Source organism: Geotrypetes seraphini, chromosome 1 (assembly GCF_902459505.1).
Source record: "Geotrypetes seraphini chromosome 1, aGeoSer1.1, whole genome shotgun sequence".
NCBI classification, from domain to species: domain Eukaryota; kingdom Metazoa; phylum Chordata; class Amphibia; order Gymnophiona; family Dermophiidae; genus Geotrypetes; species Geotrypetes seraphini.
In genome coordinates, this window is record NC_047084.1 from 456,425,749 (window position 1) to 456,447,724 (window position 21,976).

At 46.5% G+C, this 21,976-nt stretch overlaps 1 protein-coding gene across 1 annotated transcript in view; it reads left to right on the forward strand.

Annotated features, from left to right (window-relative positions):
- The window catches only part of CACNA1F (calcium voltage-gated channel subunit alpha1 F), a 224,240-nt gene that overhangs the window by 62,976 nt on the left and 139,288 nt on the right, over positions 1 to 21,976 (forward strand). The window contains 1 exon segment of the mRNA XM_033922018.1: positions 1,917 to 2,077. Coding sequence (XP_033777909.1) covers positions 1,917 to 2,077 — 161 coding nt within the window.

Below are 21,976 nucleotides of genomic sequence, written 5' to 3' on the forward strand. Positions count from 1 at the left end.
CCAATTAATCCTGCACAAAACATATCAAGAACAGCCCTCAGAATATCACACAACCCAAAAAAAAAAATTCAATCAAGTACAGTTCTCAGAATATCACATGTAAATAACTTAGAGCCAGTTTCTATAAAGGGCGCCTGCATTGTACGTGGCGCAGTTATCAATTATAAAATTGGCGTCATTTATAGAATCACACTTAGCAGCACCTAAGCAGACTTAGGGGTCCTTTTACAAAGGCGCGGTAGCGGTTTAACGCGCGGAATACCGCGCGTTAAACTGCCTGGTGTGCTAGTACCTAACGCCTCCACTGACGAGGCATTAGGATTTTAGGCTGCTGCGGAGGTTAGCGCCTGATGAAATGTCCGACGTGCTAACCCCGTAGCGTGCCGTGATAAAAGGTGCCCTTAGGTGTCCTAGACATAGGCTCCGCTCCATTTTACCAGCTTTTCACTTGCCTAGTTTGGCATCAGCTATGTCGGATGTCTAACAACGTCTAAGTCAACCATGCTTATTCTCCGCCCATAACCACACCCACTCTTTAACATAGGCATGCTTAGGCGTCCCTAGGCATTGGAAGATGCCTTCACTTAGGCATCACTAGGGATCCTAAGAGTTCAGCGCCAAACTCTTAAATTGTTTAATTTTTTTTTTTTTTTTATTGACTGAAAACTGGTGTTGTCAATTACCATGCCGATTAAGCCAATTAAAAAATTAAGTTCGGTGCGGATCTCAAACTCAGGCACTGCTAGGCGGCCTCGATTTTTTTATTGACAACCGTGCTGAGCGGCACCTACAATTAAGGCGCTGCTCAGTATTGTTTATAGAATCTGGCCCTAACAGGTATGTTCTATAAATGGCGCCCTGTTTAGGCATCACTAGGTTCCCTAACAATGCCTAAGTTCGGGATCCTAGTCTCTGGATGCACATCCTTCTGTCTGTGCTCGTAACTGTGTTTCCAAGGCCTTCTTATTCTTTTGGTGTTTTTCTCTCTTTTTTTTTTACTTTATGCCCTACATCCATCTTTCAAAATAGAACAAAACACAAAAGACCCCCTCTCATCAATACTGGGCAAGTTTCTCAAATAATATGATCATATAACATTTAAAGGCTTTTAGATATTTAAATGTGCTCATAAGCTCTTCAGCAAGGCGCCACAGCAGCGGTACAATGTCGCTGGAAAGGTGCTTGAATTTTAATCATAACACATTATATGAGCAAGGATTCTTGCTTCTACTGGAGTGGCAAATGTTATGGCTCTACAAAAGTTGTTTAACAGTAGACCACTTATCTGAAAAGGTCAGTTCATGGCTCCAACACAGTCTGTGTTTCGCTACGTTACATCAGGAAGCCAGAAAGATGATCTTTTTATATTGTTTTTATTTGCAGTGCAGTGCAGATGTTGAAAGTGTGTAGACCAAAGGACTCAGGCACTGCACACTGCAAATTCTCCTCTCCTCATGGTCTGTCTGCTCTCCTCTTCTGGTCTGTCTGCTCTCCTCTTCTGGTCTGTCTTCTTCCTCTCCCCTTGTCTGACATCTCTTCTCCTCCCTTCCCTCCAACTTCGCCGGATGTATCTTAAAAACCTGGTGGTTTAGTGGCTTCTTCGGGGGCAGGAAAGATCCCCTGTCTTTCCTGCCTTCTACCACCACTAATAGAGTTTCAAAATAGCTGCCGAGACTTCATACGGCAACCTCGAGAGAGGCTGCCTTATGAATTCTCGGCAGCCATTTAAAAACTATTAGTGGTGTTTGGGGGCCCTATTTGGCGCAAATACCATACATCCTAAGGGGCGTAGTAATTTGCTCAATGAGTTATAATGGGATTTATGGATTCTTTAGGTTTTGATATAGTCTCTTTTTGTGGACAGGATGTTTTTAATGTTTTTGAAACCTCACCTGTCCTTCCTCCTGTGCTTGTAGCCAACGGCTGAAGCGATGGAACCGATCCTTTCGCCGGAAGTGTCGGGTAGCAGTGAAGTCGGTAGCTTTCTATTGGACAGTCTTGGTTCTGGTGTTTTTGAACACTTTGACCATAGCATCAGAGCATTACAAACAGCCAGTGTGGCTCACCGAGATCCAAGGTGAGGAAACTGCTTCTACCAAGCATGTCACGCAGTCTGTATCCCCAAGAACTGTACACATATACACATACACACACACACACACACACACTCTTCATAGATTGGCAAATACTCATGCATGCAGAGACTTTCATATAATGGGTAATATGTATTTCATTATTGTCCAGATAGACCAATCCACACCAATGGATTACATCCCCTGACCAGCAAATATAGGTAGAAAAAACAGACAAGTTCCAGTGTCATCATAGTAAGAGCAGCCTTGAACTAGCCAGTTTTTCTCTATCTCCAGCAGGTGGTACAAGTTGGATTGGTGCAGCTGTTATTTTTTGTTTTTGTTCATGCCTAACACCTACATACAGTGCGTTCTTGATATTCAAGGCAGTATGGTTCCCGAAAATCTTTGCAAACTACAAATTTGCAAGTAACAAAACAATGCATCTAAAGGAAAATAGATGTTAGGTTCCAGACATACATGTGCATCCTCAAAACTGCAGAAAGTGAATAATAAATCCTATAGGAAAAACAAGGTTAGGTACCTGCATGGGACAGCAAAACCATTCAGAATGTTGCAAGCATCTCTTTTTATTTGCAGTACTGCTTATAGAAGCAACATTCTTAAAGAAAAAATTTGCACAGGACAGTGCTGAAAAATAAATACTGTACAACATTGACAACAACAACTGTAAGCAATTCTATAAACAGCATCCCGATTGTAGGCCGCAATAGGCGTCTTGTCTAACCAGCCAATCGGGATGCATGTTTTCTAAAAAAAAACAAACCCAAACAACAATCTGTAGGCATCTGTCGCCGATGCAGGGAGATGTCTAGGGTTGGTTAAATTTGCCCAAGGCTGGGCATGAGCGTGGTTTCTATATGAGCGTGGCCTTAGGCAAGCTTAAATGGCCCTAGGCATCTCCTTAGGGCTGCAATAGGTGCCTGAAATGTAGGTCAGCAAAATGCTGGCCTACATTTCAAATAGACGTGGCCATTAAACCGATGGCAGTAAGGAAATCTCCCTGCCATGACCAGCTGAACGGTCATGAAAGGGAACCCCTGAACACCACCACAAGTCAGCCAGCAGAAGGGATGCCCACTCCCTCCTGCTGCCACCCCAAACCCCTACACACATAAACACACACAGTCTGCGGCAGGAGGGATGCCCACTCCCTCTTGCCGGAACCCTCGAAACAATCCCCGGCAGGATGGATGCCCATTCCTTCCTGCTGGCACCCTCTCCCACCATCCCCAGCAGAAGGGATGCCCACTCCCTCCTGCTGGCACTCCACAAAACACATGACCCCCCACCCCCCAAAGCCCACCCTAACCATCCCCCGTACCTTTATCAACAAGGCCAGCTGGAGGGATGCCTACTCCCTCTAGCTGGCAGGCCCGCCTCTTCTGATTGGTGGATCTTCCTCTTCTTAGTGCATCTTGGGATGCACCGGTGAGGGGCCTAAGGCCTTGACTGGCCCAATAGCCTATGGCTCCTCCCCTAGGAGGGGCTTTAGGTGCCTGGGCCAACCGGAGTCTTAGGCCTCATTTCCAGTGCATTCTGGGATGAACTAGGAGTGGCCTAAGACTCTGGTTGTCCAGATACCTTAGACCACTCCCATGGGAGGGATCTGGGGGTCCGAGTGGGCTGTAGGGTTCAGGATTTTGGAGGATCATGTGTTTGGGGAGGGGTGCTGGAAGGAGGGAATGGGCATCTCTCTTGCTGAGGATTGTTTCAGGGTTCGTTTCAGGGTTTGTGGCAGGAGGGATTAGGCATCCCTCCTGCTGGGATTTGTTTGGGGGTTCCAGCAGGAGGTAGTGGGCATCCCTCCTACTGTGGACAGTGGGGTGGGGGGTTCGGGGGTGGCAGTAGGAGGGAGGGGGCATCCCTCCTGCCAGCCAACTTGCAGTGGGGTTTGAAGATTCCCTGATTACTACAGAAAGATTCCCTTGCTGTGATAAGCTCAGTGGCAACGCGATTCTCTAAACAGCACCTGTGACATGGACACCGGTTAGAAAATTGGGGTGGTTAGACATCTGTCCATTAGGACAGACATGATTCTGTATAGGATGCCTGTGTGTGATTCTCAAAAGCCACTTAGGCGGTTGCTGAGACCAGGTGTCTTATACATAATCAGGCCCTTAGTATGTTCATTAACCAATGTAATGTACCATGGTTTTCTCACCATTAGGACAAAACAGTACAGAGCTAAAATGCTACAAAGCAGACAGGGAAACGGACATATACAATGTATAAAGACATGGTAGCACCAGTGGCGTGCCAAGGGGGGGGCGGTGCGCCCCGGGTGCCAGCCCTAAGGGGGTGCTCCCGGCCTTGCCGTTCAGTCCCCCCCCCACCCCCGAAGGACCGCACGCCCCACTGACCTTCCTGCACCACCTGTGAAGCAGCCCGCAGCAGGATCGCGATGTCAGCGTCAGCGATCCCTGCGCTGCTTAGGCGCTGCTTCCTGCGCCGCGATCCCGCCCCTCCTATGATGTCAGAGGAGGGGCGGGACCGTGGCGCAGGAAGCAGCGCTGGGATCGCTGACGCTGACTTCGCGATCCTGCTGCGGCTGCTTCATAGGTGGTGCGGGGAGGCCAGGGGGGCGAGCGGTCCTTTGGGGTGGGTCGGGGCATCAGGTCTTCAGGGTGGGGCGGGCGGGCAGGCAGGAAGGCAGGCAGGCAGGCTTTCAAGGGGGAGGGGGTGACAGGCAGGCAGGCAGGCCTTCAAGGGGGGCAGGCAGGCCTTCGGGGGGGTGCAGACCTTCAAGGGGTGCAGGCCTTCAAGGGGGGGCAGGCAGGCCTTCAGGGGGGGGTGCACGCCTTCGGGGGGGTGTAGGCCTTTGGAGGGGTGCAGACCTTCAAGGGGGTGCAGGCCTTCAAGGGGGGGGACAGGCCTTCAAGGGGGGAAAGGCAGGCAGGCCTTCAAGGGGGGGACAGGCCTACAAGGGGGGACAGGCCTACAAGGGGGTGGGACAGGCCTTCAAGGGGGGGACAGGCCTTCGGGGGGGTGCAGACCTTCAAGGGAGTGCAGGCCTTCGGGGGGGGGGGTGCAGGCCTTCAAGGGGGGGAAAGGCAGGCAGGCAGGCCTTCAAGGGGGGGGAGAAGCTACAAGGGGGTGGGACAGGCCTTCAAGTGGGGGACAGGCCTTCTGGGGGGTGCAGGCCTTCGGGGGGTGCAGACCTTCAAGGGGGGGACAGGCAGGCAGGCCTTCAAGGGGGGGACAGGCCTACAAGGGGATGGGACAGGCCTTCAAGGGGGGTGCAGGCCTTCAAGGGGGGGTGCAAGCCTTCAAGGGGGAGACAGGCCTTCAAGGGGGGGAAAGGCAGGCAGGCAGGCCTTCAAGGGGGGACAGGCCTACAAGGGGGGGACAGGCCTACAAGGGGGTGGGACAGGCCTTCAAGGGGGGACAGGCCTTCGGGGGGGTGCAGACCTTCAAGGGAGTGCAGGCCTTTGGGGGGGGGTGCAGGCCTTCAAGGGGGGACAGGCCTTCAAGGGGGGGAAAAGGCAGGCAGGCATGCCTTCAAGGGGGGACAGGCCTACAAGGGGGGGACAGGCCTACAAGGGTGTGGGACAGGCCTTCAAGGGGGGACAGGCCTTCGGGGGGGTGCAGACATTCAAGGGAGTGCAGGCCTTCGGGGGGGGTGCAGGCCTTCAAGGGGGGGAAAGGCAGGCAGGCAGGCCTTCAAGGGGGGGGAGAAGCTACAAGGGGGTGGGACAGGCCTTCAAGTGGGGGAAAGGCCTTCTGGGGGGTGCAGGCCTTCGGGGGGTGCAGACCTTCAAGGGGGGGACAGGCCTACAAGGGGATGGGACAGGCCTTCAAGGGGGGTGCAGGCCTTCAAGGGGGGACAGGCAGACCTTTAAGGGGGGACAGGCCTTTGGGGGGACCATGATTTAGAAGTACACGGAGGGAAGGGGGTGTTCAAAGAGACGTGCATATGCCAAACTTTGGGGGGGGAAGAAATAATGGGTCTGAAAATGGAGGAGAGGGAGAGAGATGATGGACCATGGGATTTAGGGAGGGAAGGAACAGAAAGGGAGAGAAATTGGACACAAGGGATGGTGTGGAGGAGGGATAGAGATACTGGATAGGAGGGTAATTAGGAAAAGAAAGGGAGAGATGGAGGACTCTGGGGTGGTGGGGAAGGAGGGAGAGATGCCGGATGAAAGGGTATTTAAGAAAAGGTGGATCTGTGGAGGGAGATGAAAAAAAGGAAAGATACCAGACTTCCTGGGAAGGGAAGGGAAATGGAAAGGGAGGACAGAGTTGGCAGATGGATGGTTAGCATGCAGAAAGAAGGAGACCCTGGCAAGCAAGTTATCAGAAGAAAACCAGAGCTTTGGACCAACAAGATTTGAAATATAACCAGACAACAAAAGGTAGAAAAATTAATTTTATTTTCTGTTTTGTGATTATAATATGTCAGATTTGAAATGTGTATCCTGCCAGAGCTGGTGTTGGACTGCAAACGTGAGCTAGGATTTAACAGAGAGGGGAAAAGTCCTTTTTGTTTCTTTATTTTATTTACACCACAGCGCCAGTGTGGTTAGGAGAAGCCAAAGGGGGTGAAAAAGCTATAAAACCCACCAGGAGTTTTGAAAAAAATCACCCAACTGGGCAGGAAAATCGAATTGAAAAACCAATTCAATAGGGCTGAATCGAATCAAAAATTTTTATCCTGTATCTGGCAGCATTAGTTTGCGATACTGTCTTAGACTTTAGGACCTGGGATTGGGGAGAGATGGCATCCTCAGTACTTTATAATGCAAGTGAAACGAGGATTTGGTCAGACTTTTGAAGGGTCTGCAGAAAAAAAATATTGTATAGGCCGGGGACATGAGACAGCAGGAAATGGGAACTTTTCTTCCTTCTATTTTTGTGAATGGAAAGGCTGAGGATGTCAGAGAGTTCAGTTAAAATATGTGCTTTATAAGAAAATATAATAATGTGTTTTATAAAGTTTATAGCATAGCTGGCCTACCCAGTGAGGTGTTCCTAGTGGTGATGGTGGCAGCGTGTCAATGTGTTGAGAGGAAGAGGTGGTCTGGGAAATTCTGCTGAGCAAACTCCGGGCCCATTTCCACCCCCCAGTTAGTCCACTCCACTCAACTGGTTCACACACTGAGTGGGTCTTTGGGTGTTGTTTTGGGATCTCTTCCAGTGGTTTATCTCCTTCTGGTCCAAGGAAGGAAACTTTGTTATCCTTAGCATTGACCTACAGAATATGTTTGTAACAGTGCTGCTTGTGTGGCATTAGGCTATGTAGTGATCGAAAGAAAAAAACAGACCTTTGCACATTTTTGCACTATATGGTGGGTGTATGAGGAGATTCACATTTCCTGCACAGCTAAGTCCATGTGAAGTTACCTTGTGCTGTATTTGACATCTAGCAAGGTCTCTGTTTGAAAGGAAAGATCTAAACTTAAAAATGAAGTGGCCAGAAGTTATGGTAAAAGCAGATAGTGTAGCTGGTTTTAAGAAAGATTTGGACAAATTCCTGGAGGAAAAGTCCATAATCTGTTATTAAGACATGGGGGAAGTGTCTGCTTGCCCTGGATCGGTAGCATGGAATGTTGCTACTCTTTGGGTTTTGACCAGGTATTAGTGTCCTGGATTGGCTACCATGAGAATGGGCTACTGGGCATGATGGACCATTGGTCTGACCCAGTTAGGCTATTCTTATGTTATGTTCTCATCTGTAGGGGCCTTTGTTTTCACTTTTTATTTTAATGTATTTTTTTTCTGGGAACTTATCAGTGTTTTTTATAATGGGAACAAAAATGGAAGAGAATTAATGTGTGTGGGATGAGGGGGTAACTAATTTCTTCAGCTAAATAATTCAATCCACTTCAAACAGACATAGGAGAACTCACGCACCATTCACACACCCTCCAACCAAAAACGTCAAAAGAAAAAAACTGTTCGACAACCTCCTAGCCATTCGAGCTGCAACACTCGACCCCCAACTCTACAACCAATTGACATCGACCACAGACTGCAAAACCTTCAAAAAGAAATAAAAACCCTTCTATTCAAAAAACACATAAAACCGAACTAACTCAATCAGAACTGTCCCAAGCATCACCTGCAACTACTCCATATGTACTTCTGATGTCATGACAATTCAGACATAATTTATGTTATGTTATGTTTGGAATATAAGAAAATTTTCACTGCCTGTTTCTATTCTGACCATTTATTCTGTTTCATGGTCATTACAAAAAATATTTTTTTACATAGGGGGGGGTGTCAAAAAATGATGGGCCCCGGGTGCCACATACCCTAGGTACGCCACTGGGTAGCACTATAAAAACATTGCTGGAAAAATAAACATTTGTACACAACAATTACATGTGTATACTGTACTTACTGTATCACACCATGCCAACTTCTGTCAGATCAACCACTGGAGAGGGACAGCTTTACAGCTTCAGAATGACAGTAGAAGATGAAGATGTTGATGCTAATAGATCGACTTCAGCCTGATCAACCTCTGGCACATGAGTCGAGGCTGGCAAGTCAACTTCTGACACATCAGCCTCTGTTGTGCACCAACAGGAAGTGATTAATCAAGTTTCAAGTTTATTGTATATTTTATTAATCGCTTACTCAAATTTCTAAGCGATGTACATATCTTTAAAATTACAAATAATAAAGGGGACAGCAAAACAAATAGACACTAAACAAACAACAAATTATTGACTAACAGTGTAAACGAGGGGAAAGAATGGGTAGAGAAATACAAATTGCTGATAGAAAAGAAGACAATTATGGTAAAAAACAATAGGGGGGGAATAAATGATAACCTAAAAGAGATTTTGGAAATAAACTGAAACTCCTAGTTGAGTTTGTTTTTTTTTTTTTAAGTATCAAAAGCATCTTTGAAAAGAAAGCTTTTTAATTTGCTCTTAAATTTATCTAAGTTGTTTTCTTCTCTTAGGTAAATAGGGAGGGAGTTCCATGTTTGAGGAGCTGTGACAGAAAAAATAGAATGCCGCCGTGTATTAATAATTTTAAGTGAGGGAATAACTAATAAATGTTGATCATTAGACCTCAGTAATCTGGTTGGGGTATAGGGAATCAATGATTTGTAAGTGAAAGCCGGAGTTTTATATAACAGAGACTTAAAGGTAAGCAGACTTAATTTATACTGTATACGATGCGCAACTGGGAGCCAGTGCGCTTTCTTAAGAAGGGGAGTGACGTGATCAAATCTCCTTGCTTTCATTATAAGTTTAATTGAGGCATTTTGAATGATCTGTAAACGTCTAATTTCATTTTGAGCTATTTCCTTGAGTAGGGCATTGCAATAATCAATTTCTGAGATAACCAGGGAATGAATTAGAATGTTAAGAGATTTTGGACATAGAAATTTAGATACTGAATGGATTTGACGAAGTCTGTAAAAGGTGGATTTAACAATATTACTAATGTGATTATGGTAGGTTAGTTTATCATCGAAAATAACCCCTAAGATTTTGATGTTACTTATCAACCTTAATAGAGATTGGAAAAATAAATTTGGAAATGTCTTTCCAAAGAAAGACGTTTGATTTATTAACATTAAGGGCTAATCTGTTAGCATCGAGCCACTGGTGAATCTTCTCAAGTTTCCTATTGATTGCCATTGTTTCCGTGGAGTTAGTGGGATCAAGTGGATGTAAGAGCTGAATGTCATCTGCGTAAGCGAATGCAGTAAAGCCAATGGCTTGGCAGAGGGTCATAAGCGGTGCAAGAAAAATATTAAACAAAAGTGGTGAAAGAATGGACCTCTACGGAATACCATATGTTACTGAAAAATTTTCGGAAGTTGTATTGTTAAAAGACACTGTTGAAGTACGATTTTCAAAGTAAGATTTAAACAAAAGGAGAACCTGATCTGTAATACCTATCGACTGTAATTTGTCTATAAGAAGGTTGTGGTCAATCGTATCAAACGCAGATGAGAGATCAATGGAGATCAATAGAACAGATATGATGATCCAAAAAGTAAAGTATGGAAGTGGACAAGCCAATCAATGAATGTTCAGTAGAATGATGCTGTCTAAAACCCGTTTGGTTTGGATGTATGATGTTCGTTTTTTCTATGAACTCAGATACTTGATTAAATACTACCTTCTCAGTCAACTTTGCCAAGAAGGGGATATTTGCAATTGGCCTATAACTGGATTTTTCCTCAGAATTCATTTTTTGATCCTTGATAATGGGACGAATGACTGTTTCCTTCCATGCTTTAGGCATTACACTTTTTTGAAGACTTTCATTAACCTTTTCCTATCGTATTAAATTTTACGTTACGCTGGTTCCAATCGTAATTACTTTAGCAAAGTTTTGTATTATTCACCGTTATCATTTACGGCTGTTGTAAACATAATGTAAATAAGTCATAAGTTTGTAAATTCAAATATTTTGTGTTCCTGGCTCTTTATTAGTCCATACAGACTGTTTATCCACTGTCTATGTCATTTTTGGAATGTCTTGTCATCCGGGACACACGATAGGAAAAGGTTAATTAATGTAAGGATGAAAGGACCGAAAATTGTAAAATAACGCTTGAGAATGAAAGGAGGATTGAATCAGCTTGAAAACCCTTGGTATTAATGGTTTTGATAAGGGATTCAATCTCCAGTAGATGTGGTAGATTAAATTGTGAGCATTTTGAAGACAATGAAAATCTTGGATCAGTTTGATCCTGATCTAGTATGGAGTGCAGATTCATAGTAAGATTTTTCCTAGTATTGTCAACCTTGTCTAGTAAAAAGTAGGTAGCAAGATCCTGGGCAGTGGGCAGGGTATTAGTTATTTGATTTTATTTTTTGGTAACTCATTTTAAAATAGAATAGAGTGCAGAGACATTTTTAGCTTTCAAAATTAGACCTGAGTAGTATTTCATTTTTGTCTGATTTATTTTAAGTTTGTACAGATTAGAATGCTCTTTATATTTTTCAAGGTTGATCTGGGTCTTATCTTTTCTCCACCTACTTTCTAAGGATCAAAGCTGTTTTTTAATAAGAACAAGTTCTACCGTAAACCAAGGATTTGATTGTTTTCGTGTTGAAATGAATCTTATTTGAGTCAGTGCTAACTCATCTAATAGAAGCTTTGTGGATAAATTCCATTGGAATAGGAGATCGTCCAAAGAGCTGGCCTTTAGGTCTGAAAGATTTAGTTTAAAAACTGAGGTAATTGAGTCTGAGGATAAATTGTTAAAATCTCTTACTTAATGGTATGAGGAATTTCATGCACTTTGCTAAGTGAAGTTATGTGTGTTATAGGGACTAAGTAATGATCTGATCATGGAACTGGGAGGCAAGGTCCCGTCAGATAATTGCCAGTTGCAGAAGAAGAAATTAAGACCATATCAATTGTATGTCCTGCTTGATGCATTGGGCTGTTAGTAATGGACAAAAATCAAGTTGGTTGATGTAAGACAAAATTTATTTAGTGTAAATATTGGTAAGTTCGTCAAAATGAATATTAAAATCACCTAAAATCAACGGATTTGTAGAGGAAGATCCAAAATCAAACAAAAGTAATTGAGTAAAATTTTCTTGATTAATTGGAGGGGGTAAATAAAGGAGAAGCGCATCTAACTTTGATCTAATCTGACAGCTTTGATTTTTCCAGGATCTCCATCTTCCTAATTTTACTGAAGAGCAGATTCAATGTTTGGATATCCTATTGGACTGGCTATTCATTAGTTAAAACCAGCTAAGGTTCCTGGCCCAGATGGACTTAGTGTGGAGCTCTACAAAATTATGGAAGATTTGCTGGCAGCTTCTCTGCAGTATTTGTATCAAGAAATTTTCACAGTGGATGCACTGGGGATTTATTAGAACATAGGACACATAAACCAGGAAGAGACTTGGAGTTTATGAGCTCTTAGAGGCCCATCTCTCTAATAAATCAGGGTCTCAAAATTTTAACCTCAGTATGAGCAGTGAGGTCTGCTTCAATTTGACCCAGACAGGAGGCATGTGAGGAGACTTGCTGTTAAGTCGAAATAATCTCCTGTTTCAATTCTTCCAGTAAATCTTTGTTGTCTTTGATCAAGTCCTGTAAGAAGAATAGACAACTAATTTCTTCCTGCAGCTACTTGTTGAGGAGGGTGAGAATTAGATTTACGTTGTTTTGAAGATGCCATAACATCAGCAGATGCACAGAAAAGTCTAATACTTACAACAAATGAAGTTTGGTCCAATGTTAATAGAAGAAATATAAGGGAGACAGATGGAGCAAAAGCTTCACGCACCCATTTTGTCTCGGGCTCACCAATGCCCTTTTCCTTTAGAATTTCTTCATACAGCAAAAAAAAAAAACCCCCAAAACCACAAAGAGCCTCAATGAAGAGGGACTTGTCTTTACTAACCTAACACGAGATATGTTTCGGCATAGAACTCCTGCATCAGGGGTCTGCAAAAAAATAAATAAATAAATAAATAAATAAATATATATATATATATATATATATATATATATACAAATCACATATACATAATTTAATAAAACACGAATACAATTAAAATTATTTAAAACAAATGGCACTTAGAAAATACATGAGAAGTAAAAATCAATAAAATCATAACATTAACATCAGAAGTGTACAAAGTGACGGTGAAATACTTAAGTGATGAGTTATAGAGGATTAGAGCTTAATGCAACAAACATTGATAAATGATGTGAGAAATAAAAAAAGATATGATGTGACACCCAAATGTCAGTGAGAAATAAAGTGATGTCAGAGAGAAGGCTTAGCAATGTACAGCGTGCAAGAGCCACTGCCCATGTCCCTACAAAGAACAAGTACGGCTGAAGGCAGGAAAGAGCAGCCCACATGGAAGGAGGACTGTTGAGGTAACTGGGATCCCTGGCTGACCTGGAAGGCTTCCTTACGATGTCAGCTCTGACATCAAAGGGAAGCCTTCCGGGTCGGCTTCAGCAGAGGGGGTATGCAGCTGGAGGGCAGGAAGGAGTCCTGTTTATAAATGGGATCCCCAACGGCGGTAGCAGTGAATGACAGTGACTCCACATTGGAAAGGAACGGGGAGAGAGACCCATTGAATGCCACATACCCTCCACAAGCATTTAATGTCGGTAAAGAACAAAGAGGATGCTTCCAAAACTTTTCACTGTTCTCGTGGGCGGTGAAAAGTTTTGTTCCCGTGTCTGCGGCAAATCAGGCTTTGGTGTCTCTGTAGCCGCGGGCAAACCATGGCTCGCTACGGTGTTTGTTTACCATGTCATTCTCTATCTTGGAATCCAACCTTAAGGTTCTAGGATACCAACAGAATTTGGACTGGGTTGGTTTTTTTTTTAACTGGTTGTTTTGGTTCTCCATTTAAACAGACTAAAGGGAGGGCTATTAGTCTATGTGAGCCTTACATGTAATTTACTGTGGAAAAGAATGCCTTGAGCCTTAATGCAGTATTTGGGGATTTATTGAGGCCAGAATAAAAGGACAACTTTTTGTGACTATTACCAAGTTGTGCTCCTTTTTGCTTTCATTTGAATTTTGCCAAAGTTGATAGTATCACCATTGTAGGGCTTTTTCCTTGGGAAAGCATGCCAGAGCAAGTATTATCGCCAGGTGCGGTCTCCAGTGCATGAACTGAGACTGTCAGTGCGACAATATATAATTCAAACTAAACATTGCTTGCCAAAAAAATATATTCCCCATATTTGGCTCAAGCTAAAAATACGTGATTGCTAAAGGAAGTAGCCTCAGCATTCAGAAACAATCCTAAAGCTGAGTAAAATCACAGCTCGAAGCAATATGTTTAAAGAAATTGAGTTCAGCTCAAACATTTTCACGTTATAAAGCATAGATTCAAACACAGTCTACCTTACAGGGTGGCAGGGATGTCTCAAACCCAAGACACAGTCCTGGATTTGTTCCAGAGGGATTTGAGAGAACCACATGTCCCCAGGTCAGAAGAGCCGACCGTGGGCTAGATTCACTAAACCTACCGATCATGTAAGGACAATCACAAAACCAGTTCTACTGGTTTTGCGATCATTCCCCAACCCCAACCCGATTCATTAAACTTCTGCCCGTTCAATCTCCTACCCGATCCAATCCTCCCATGCAAATTAGTAAAACCCCATGCAAAATAGCCAAGCGATTGATTCACTAACAATTGCTTGGCTATTTTGAATTGGGTTTTACTATCCTAAAACCCGACTGCTGCAGCAGACCTGTTGGTAACTGTGTTACCGACAGATCTGCCAGATTTTTTTTTCATTTTTTTTTAAATGGCACTGATATTTTGCATGTATTACACAAGCAAAATATCTTGCCAATAAAAAAAAAGAAAAAAAGCCTCCTGCCCCCCAACAGTGCCCCCTCCCCCAACCCCCCCCCCAAAAAAAATGGCAGGAAGGATGCCCAGTCCCTCCTGCCATCAGACGCTCCCACCTCCCATGTGCGAATATGGCAGGAGGGAGGCCAACTCCCTCCTGCCACCAGATGCTCCTGCCCACCGACATCAAACTAATCCCCCCTGTTGGAACTCCCCCCCGAACATGGCAGGAGGGATGCCAATTCCCTCCTGCCGTTGGAACCGGCCCAGCCGACCCCCCCCCGGTACCTGACAGTTGGGAGCAGGAAGGGTGATCAGTCCCTCATGCTCCTCCGGGCTCCAGCAACGCAATCAGGGCCTTAGGCCCCGCCCCAGTGCATCATGTGATGCACAGGAGAGTCCTAAGGCCCTGATTGGCTCAGGCGCCTTGGGCTTCTCCCTTGGGAGGGGCCTGAGGCACCTGAGCCAATCAGGGACTTCTTTAAGGAGGAGCCTAAGGAAGTCCCTGATTGGGGGGGTGTCTGGTGGCAGGAGGGAGTTGGCATCCCTCCTACCATATCTAAGTTGTGGGGTGGGGGTTCGGCTGGGGGTGCCGATGACAGGAGGGAGTGGGCATCCCTCCTGCCATTTTTTTGGGTTGCGGGGGAGGGGGCGCGCTAATCATTTGCATGCAAGAAAGATAGTGATCAATCACTGTTCTAAAATCGGACAACAGTGATTGAATCGCAATCTTTAGTGAATCTGGGCCCAAGTGCATACCAGAGACCCTGAGGAAGCTGCCTACTCCTCTTGAGAGTCATGGGCAGCAAGATAATGTTGTGGCCAGGAGTTACAATCAGGAGCTTCCTTACCAGAATAATTTGACAAGTTTGTATTGTTTAAAAAGAAGCCTGTCTCTTTAAGACAGCCTGAGAGCAGGAAGCATAGGAAAACCCATACTCTGAACTCTAGGAAGTTAAGCCCCATCTACCTTCCCAGGAGTTGTGGGTGTGGTGCTGGGAGTTTTAAGCAGAGAGCACTGCAGCAGCAGGGGAGGCAGCCACAGGAGTGGAGGAGGCCACTGGAAATATGTGCTGGCACTGAAGTGGAAATGGCTGAAGAAGGAGAGCAGCCATTGCTTCAAAACCCTGAGGAGCCGGCATGAGTGGAGGAAATGGACACCCTGGAGGAGCCAGTGGTACTCATGGAGCCTCAAGTAAGCATGGAAGTAGGACCATAGCGCTGCAAGAGGAATTGCATTGAGAATTGTTTGTTTATACTTATGTTTTTTTTTCTGCTGTGGTGACATAGACTTGGAAACAGAGAGGAGGGGGGAAAAGGAGAGGGTTTTTTTTTCCTCTTTCAGGCCAGGATTCTCAAAAAAAGCGTTAAAAAGCAATGGTCTGCTAGAATGATTTAACTTGGGGAAAGGCTTTTATTTTCTTAAGTTGGATATTTTATATTCTTCAATTGTAGCTGAATTTTTTCTCAATTTTAATATTTTATTTTCTTTAATTGTATTTGAATTTATGGTGGCTCCCCCCAATTAATGTGGGCTAGAAAAATTTGTATTAGATATTTATATATTTTTATTTTCTTTATCTTTTACTGTTCTTTAAGAATTGTATAATAAAAATTTGATTTAAAAAAAAAGCAATGGTCTGCTAACAAATTTAAAAAAGCGAGTCATTCTCCAAAAAACAGGTTGGCAGTGAGGTTGTAAATGAGGTTGGCAGTGAGTAGCAAAGACTCGCTAAATTTGCATGTGCCCATCGCTGGTGATAACGATGGACACATGCGCAGAAAAAACATGAAAAGAAAATTAAATGAACAAAAACAAAATCACAACATCCCTCAGCAGTGGGAGAGATGCCCATTATCTCCTGCTGCCACACAACCCCCTCACCCCCACAGCGGGAGAGATGCCCATTCTCTCCCACCACAAACTACCCCCCTTGCAATGGGAGATATGCTGATTCTTTCCCGCTGCAACAACACCCTCCTGCAGTAGGAGAGATGCCCACTCTCTCCCGCTACCACTCTATCCCTGCCTCTGATGCCCCCCTTACCTCCATGTAGATGCCTGAGTGGAGGGATACGGATTCCCACCACCCAGCTGGCCTGCCGCTTGAAAATGGGCCTTCCCCTCCCCAGTGCATCCTGGGATGCACTGGGGAGGGGCCTGAGGATCTGATTGGCTCAAGTTGTTTAAGGCCTCTTCCATAGGAGGGGCATAATGTGTCTGGGTCAATCAGAGCCTTAGGCCCCTTCCCAGTGCATCCGGGGAGGTGCCTGAGGTTGTGATTGGCCCAGGTTGTGTAAGGTCCCTCCTATAGGATGCACCGGGGAGGGGAAGGCCCATTTTGAAGCGGTGGGCCAGCTGGGTGGAGGGAATCCATGTCCCTCTGGTCAGACATCTACATGGAGGTATGGGAGGGGCCTTGGAGGAAGGGGGGGTTGTTTGCGGCGAGAGAGAATCAGCATCTCTCCCGCTGCAAGGGGGAAAGTTGCCGCTGCAAGGGGGGAAGTTGCCGCTGCTGCATGGGGGGTTGTTTGTGGCAGGAGAGAGTGGACAACTGGACATCTCTCCTGCTGCAGAGGGGTATTGTTTGCAGTGGGACAGAATCAGAATCTCTCCCGCTTCAGGGAGGTTGTTTGTGGCGGGAGAGAGTGGGCTTCTTTCCTGCTGCGAGTGAGGTGGTGGATTGTTTGCAACGGGACAGAATCGGCATCTCTCCTGCAGCGGGGGGGGGGGGGGGTCGCTGCCGCTACAGTGGAGGAGTGTTGTGATACAGCGGGAGAGAATGGGCATCTCTCCCACTACATCACAACACAGCTTTCTAGCAGTCTCTGAAACTGCCATGCCTGAATCGGCACCCCTGGACCAGTCACTTATTTTTGTTGCCAAAGGAGGGCACTATTGAGCCGAGAAGCAAGATGGCCGCATAGTCTCCTCTCACGAGCTCTAGATTATCACTAAGGAGCAAGTTTTCAAGTCTGTTCTACTCAGATGACTTTGGCTCAGACTCTATCTAAGATGTCCATCAACAAATCTACCAAATCTGAGACCTCTTTGATTCAATCTACCGGGTCTAAACGAACCAAACATGACCCTTCATCCCTGGAGAAGCCGTCGACCAGTAAGTCTGCCCATGCTTCATCCAATGCAGTTGTAGACGAACTCCGGGCTTTAAAAGGCCTTATAACCAAACAATATGACATCACTTGTGAAATGAAAAGTGAAATCAATTCACTTACTGCCTCATTTGCAGCCTGTGCGGCATGTGTAGACTCTCTGGAAAATAGAACTGACATGGCGGCGCTCTCTTTTGCGCAATTTGAAACCCAAGTGCAACAGCGGTTCAAAAAATTAGATCAAGATCTTGAAGATCTTTGTAATCACAATCGACGGAACAATATTAGAATAATCGGGCTAAAGGAGAATGTTGAAGGCCCGGATTTAATAAAGTTTCTTGCCGACTCTCTCCCGAAACTGCTCAACATTACAACAGATCTTCCGCTGCAGTTCAAGCATGCTCACAGAACGCCATCTTTCCTGAAACCCGGATTAACAAGACCGCGACCGATTGTGGTGAAACTATTAAGATATCCTCAGGCTTTACAGATCCTTAATGCTGCCAAAGCTGTGAAAGATTTGACCTTTGCTGAAAAAAATTTTATTATTTTTCCCGATATTGCAAACACCACAGCACGGAAACGCAAGTCTTTCCTGGATATGCGAGCACAACTAAAATCTATGGGAGCGCAATATGGTTTACAATATCCAGCCCAAATGATTGTGACTATTAACAACTCGACGAGGCATTTTGAATCACCGGAGCTACTTCAAACTTTTTTAGACAATCTCCAATCGCAGGGTATGTCACCTACTTGAGAATCCTCTTCCGACCTGCCTTTTGGTGATATCCAATCCTTCAATACCGCCTGATTGCTGGACCCTGACAGCCTTTCTTATGTACTGTTCCACTGTCTAACTGCTGTCACTATTACCGTATTTTCGCGGATATAACGCGCGCGTTATACGTGATTTTACGTACCGCGCATACCCCTCGCGCGTTATATGCCTGAGCGCGGTATACAAAAGTTTTTAAACATAGTTCCCACCCCGCCCGACGCCCGATTCACCCCCCCAGCAGGACCGCTCGCACCCCCACCCCGAACGACCGCTCGCACGCGCTCCCACCCGCACCCGCATCCACGATCGGAGCAAGAGGGAGCCCAAGCCCTCTTGCCCGGCCGACTCCCCGACGTCCGATACATCCCCCCCCCCGGCAGGACCACTCGCACCCTCACCCCGAAGGACCGCCGACTCCCCAACAATATCGGGCCAGGAGGGAGCCCAAACCCTCCTGGCCACGGCGACCCCCTAACCCCACCCCGCACTACATTACGGGCAGGAGGGATCCCAGGCCCTCCTGCCCTCGACGCAAACCCCCTCCCCCCAACGACCGCCCCCCCCCAAGAACCTCCGCCCGTCCCCCAGCCGACCCGCGACCCCCCTGGCCGACCCCCACGACACCCCCACCCGCCTTCCCCGTACTTTGTGTAGTTGGGCCAGAAGGGAGCCCAAACCCTCCTGGCCACGGCGACCCCCTAACCCCACCCCGCACTACATTACGGGCAGGAGGGATCCCAGGCCCTCCTGCCCTCGCCGCAAACCCCCCCCCCCCCAACGACCGCCCCCCCCCCCCAAGAACCTCCGACCGACCCGCGACCCCCCTGGCCGACCCCCCCACCCCCCTTCCCCGTACCTTTGGAAGTTGGCCGGACAGACGGGAGCCAAACCCGCCTGTCCGGCAGGCAGCCAACGAAGGAATGAGGCCGGATTGGCCCATCCGTCCTAAAGCTCCGCCTACTGGTGGGGCCTAAGGCGCGTGGGCCAATCAGAATAGGCCCTGGAGCCTTAGGTCCCACCTGGGGGCGCGGCCTGAGACACATGGTCGGGTTTGGCCCATGTGCCTCAGGCCGCGCCCCCAGGTGGGACCTAAGGCTCCAGGGCCTATTCTGATTGGCCCACGCGCCTTAGGCCCCACCAGTAGGCGGAGCTTTAGGACGGATGGGCCAATCCGGCCTCATTCCTTCGTTGGCTGCCTGCCGGACAGGCGGGTTTGGCTCCCGTCTGTCCGGCCAACTTCCAAAGGTACGGGGAAGGGGGGTGGGGGGGTCGGCCAGGGGGGTCGCGGGTCGGTCGGAGGTTCTTGGGGGGGGGCGGTCGTTGGAGGGAGGGGGGTTTGCGTCGAGGGCAGGAGGGCCTGGGATCCCTCCTGCCCGTAATGTAGTGCGGGGTGGGGTTAGGGGGTCGCCGTGGCCAGGAGGGTTTGGGCTCCCTTCTGGCCCAACTACACAAAGTACGGGGAAGGCGGGTGGGGGTGTCGTGGGGGTCGGCCAGGGGGGTCGCGGGTCGGCTGGGGGACGGGCGGAGGTTCTTGGGGGGGGGAGGGGGTTTGCGTCGAGGGCAGGAGGGCCTGGGATCCCTCCTGCCCGTAATGTAATGCGGGGTGGGGTTAGGGGGTCGCCGTGGCCAGGAGGATTTGGGCTCCCTCCTGGCCCAATATTGTCGGGGAGTCGGCGGTCCTTCGGGGTGGGGGTGCGAGTGGTCCTGCCGAGGGGGGAGAAGAATCGGACGTCGAGGGGGGGCATCAGGCTTTCAGGATGGGGACAGGACTTCAAGGGGGGACAGGCAGATCTTCAAGGGGGACAGGCAGACCTTCAAGGGGGACAGGACTTCAAGGGGGGACAGGCAGACCTTCAAGGGGGGAAGGCAGACCTTCAAGGGGGGACAGGACTTCAAGGGGGACAGGCACGGAGAGGCGGGGCAGTGCACCGAAAGTCAGGGCGGGTGAACGGTGAGTCGGGGCAACCAGAGGAGAGTCGGGGCAGTGCACCGAAAGTCAGGGTGAGTCGGGGCAACCAGAGGAGAGTCGGGGCAGTGCACCGAAAGTCAGGGTGAGTCGGGGCAACCAGATGAGAGTCGGGGAGGGCGAAAGGAGAGTCGGGGTGGCCAGAGGAGAGTCGGGGAGAGCGAAAGGAGAGTCGGGGTGGCCAGAGGAGAGTCGGGCAGCATGCGCGTTATATGCCTGAGCGCGGTATAGAAAAGTTTTTGTACATATCATCGTGATTTCTGCGCGCTATACCCCTGTGCGCGTTTTACAATGGTGCGCGTTATATCCGCGAAAATACGGTATATGGAATCATCCTGAAACTTCTTAGTTAATTGGCTCTCTGGTGATTGCTGCTCTGTCTATGATCCCTGATAGCTGGACTACTGCAGCCTTTCTACTTTATTGCTCCACTGATTACTGCTCTCACCGTATTCTGGACTCCGTTTCTAGCTCCTTCCTTGGATGACTGCACTCCTATATTATTTTTGTTGTTTGACTTTGATATTTTTCTTTGGGACTTATGACATTTATGTTACTTATATATTTTTATATATATATATATATATATATATATATATATTTTTTTTTTTGTCATTGCTGGACTTCGTGTGTTGACTGAGTTTCACTGTCTGTTTTTGGTTAATATGCTCTAACTACCTGCCTTTCCTTACTTGCCTACGGGTGTGCAGATCACCTACTAACACCTTGTCTTTTGGATTTCTGCAATATCTTCTTGACTGATTTCTAATTATATGTTAAAGGTCATCTGATACGATTCTGTTGTTCTTTAGCTTCTATGTACTTCTTATTTGTTTGACGAATGGATTATAATTTCCTTTTAACCATCCCACATTTAATTCTGATTTAGATAATGATCACTTTATGTCTTTATTTGATCGCAATAACTATGTTAGACTAATTAGTTCAACTGATTGTATCAAGTTTTGAAATTAGTTTTCTTGCTCCATGTTCTTGTTATATTTCTATTGAGAGAGAAGTTCCTATGTGCCTCTGTTTTCTTGGTGAATGGAACCAATCTTTTTTCTTGTTCTTTTTGGCTGGACTATCTTAGTCCTTTATGCCTGTTGTTCTGGCCTGAGCAGTTTGCTCTGTATTGCAGAGGTTTTTTATTCTTTTGTCTTTTTGTACTGGGCATATTGCATTTTTCTTATCTCATACTGTGTTCTTGAAGATAACTTCACTTTCCTGTTATCTCTGGTTATACTAATATCTCAGCCACATGTCTTTGACTAAACATTCTCCAGTTACTGTTGTCTCATGGAATATAAATGGTTTGAAGAATCCTATTAAAAGGAAAAAAGTCTTATTGCATTTGAAACGAAAGCAACCGGATATAATTATGCTGCAAGAAACTCACCTTTCGTCCACCTCTATTTTGACAAAGTCTTGTCCTTGGATCACCTCAGCAATTGACTCTCCCTCTATGGGGAGAAGAGGGGGAGTATCTATCCTATTCTCCACATCATTGCAACCTCATATTATTAATCAGGCAATAGATCCTAATGGCAGATGGATAATAGCACAGGTGAAGGTGCGTAACATTCAGCTTCTACTGATCAATGTCTATGCACCTAATGGTGATTCTCCAGAGTTCTTTCTAAACCTACTAACTACGATTCAAACTTTTGATCCTTTACCAATCATAATGGCAGGAGATTTCAATATTCCTTTTGATCTTCATATTGATAAACAATCCACTTCT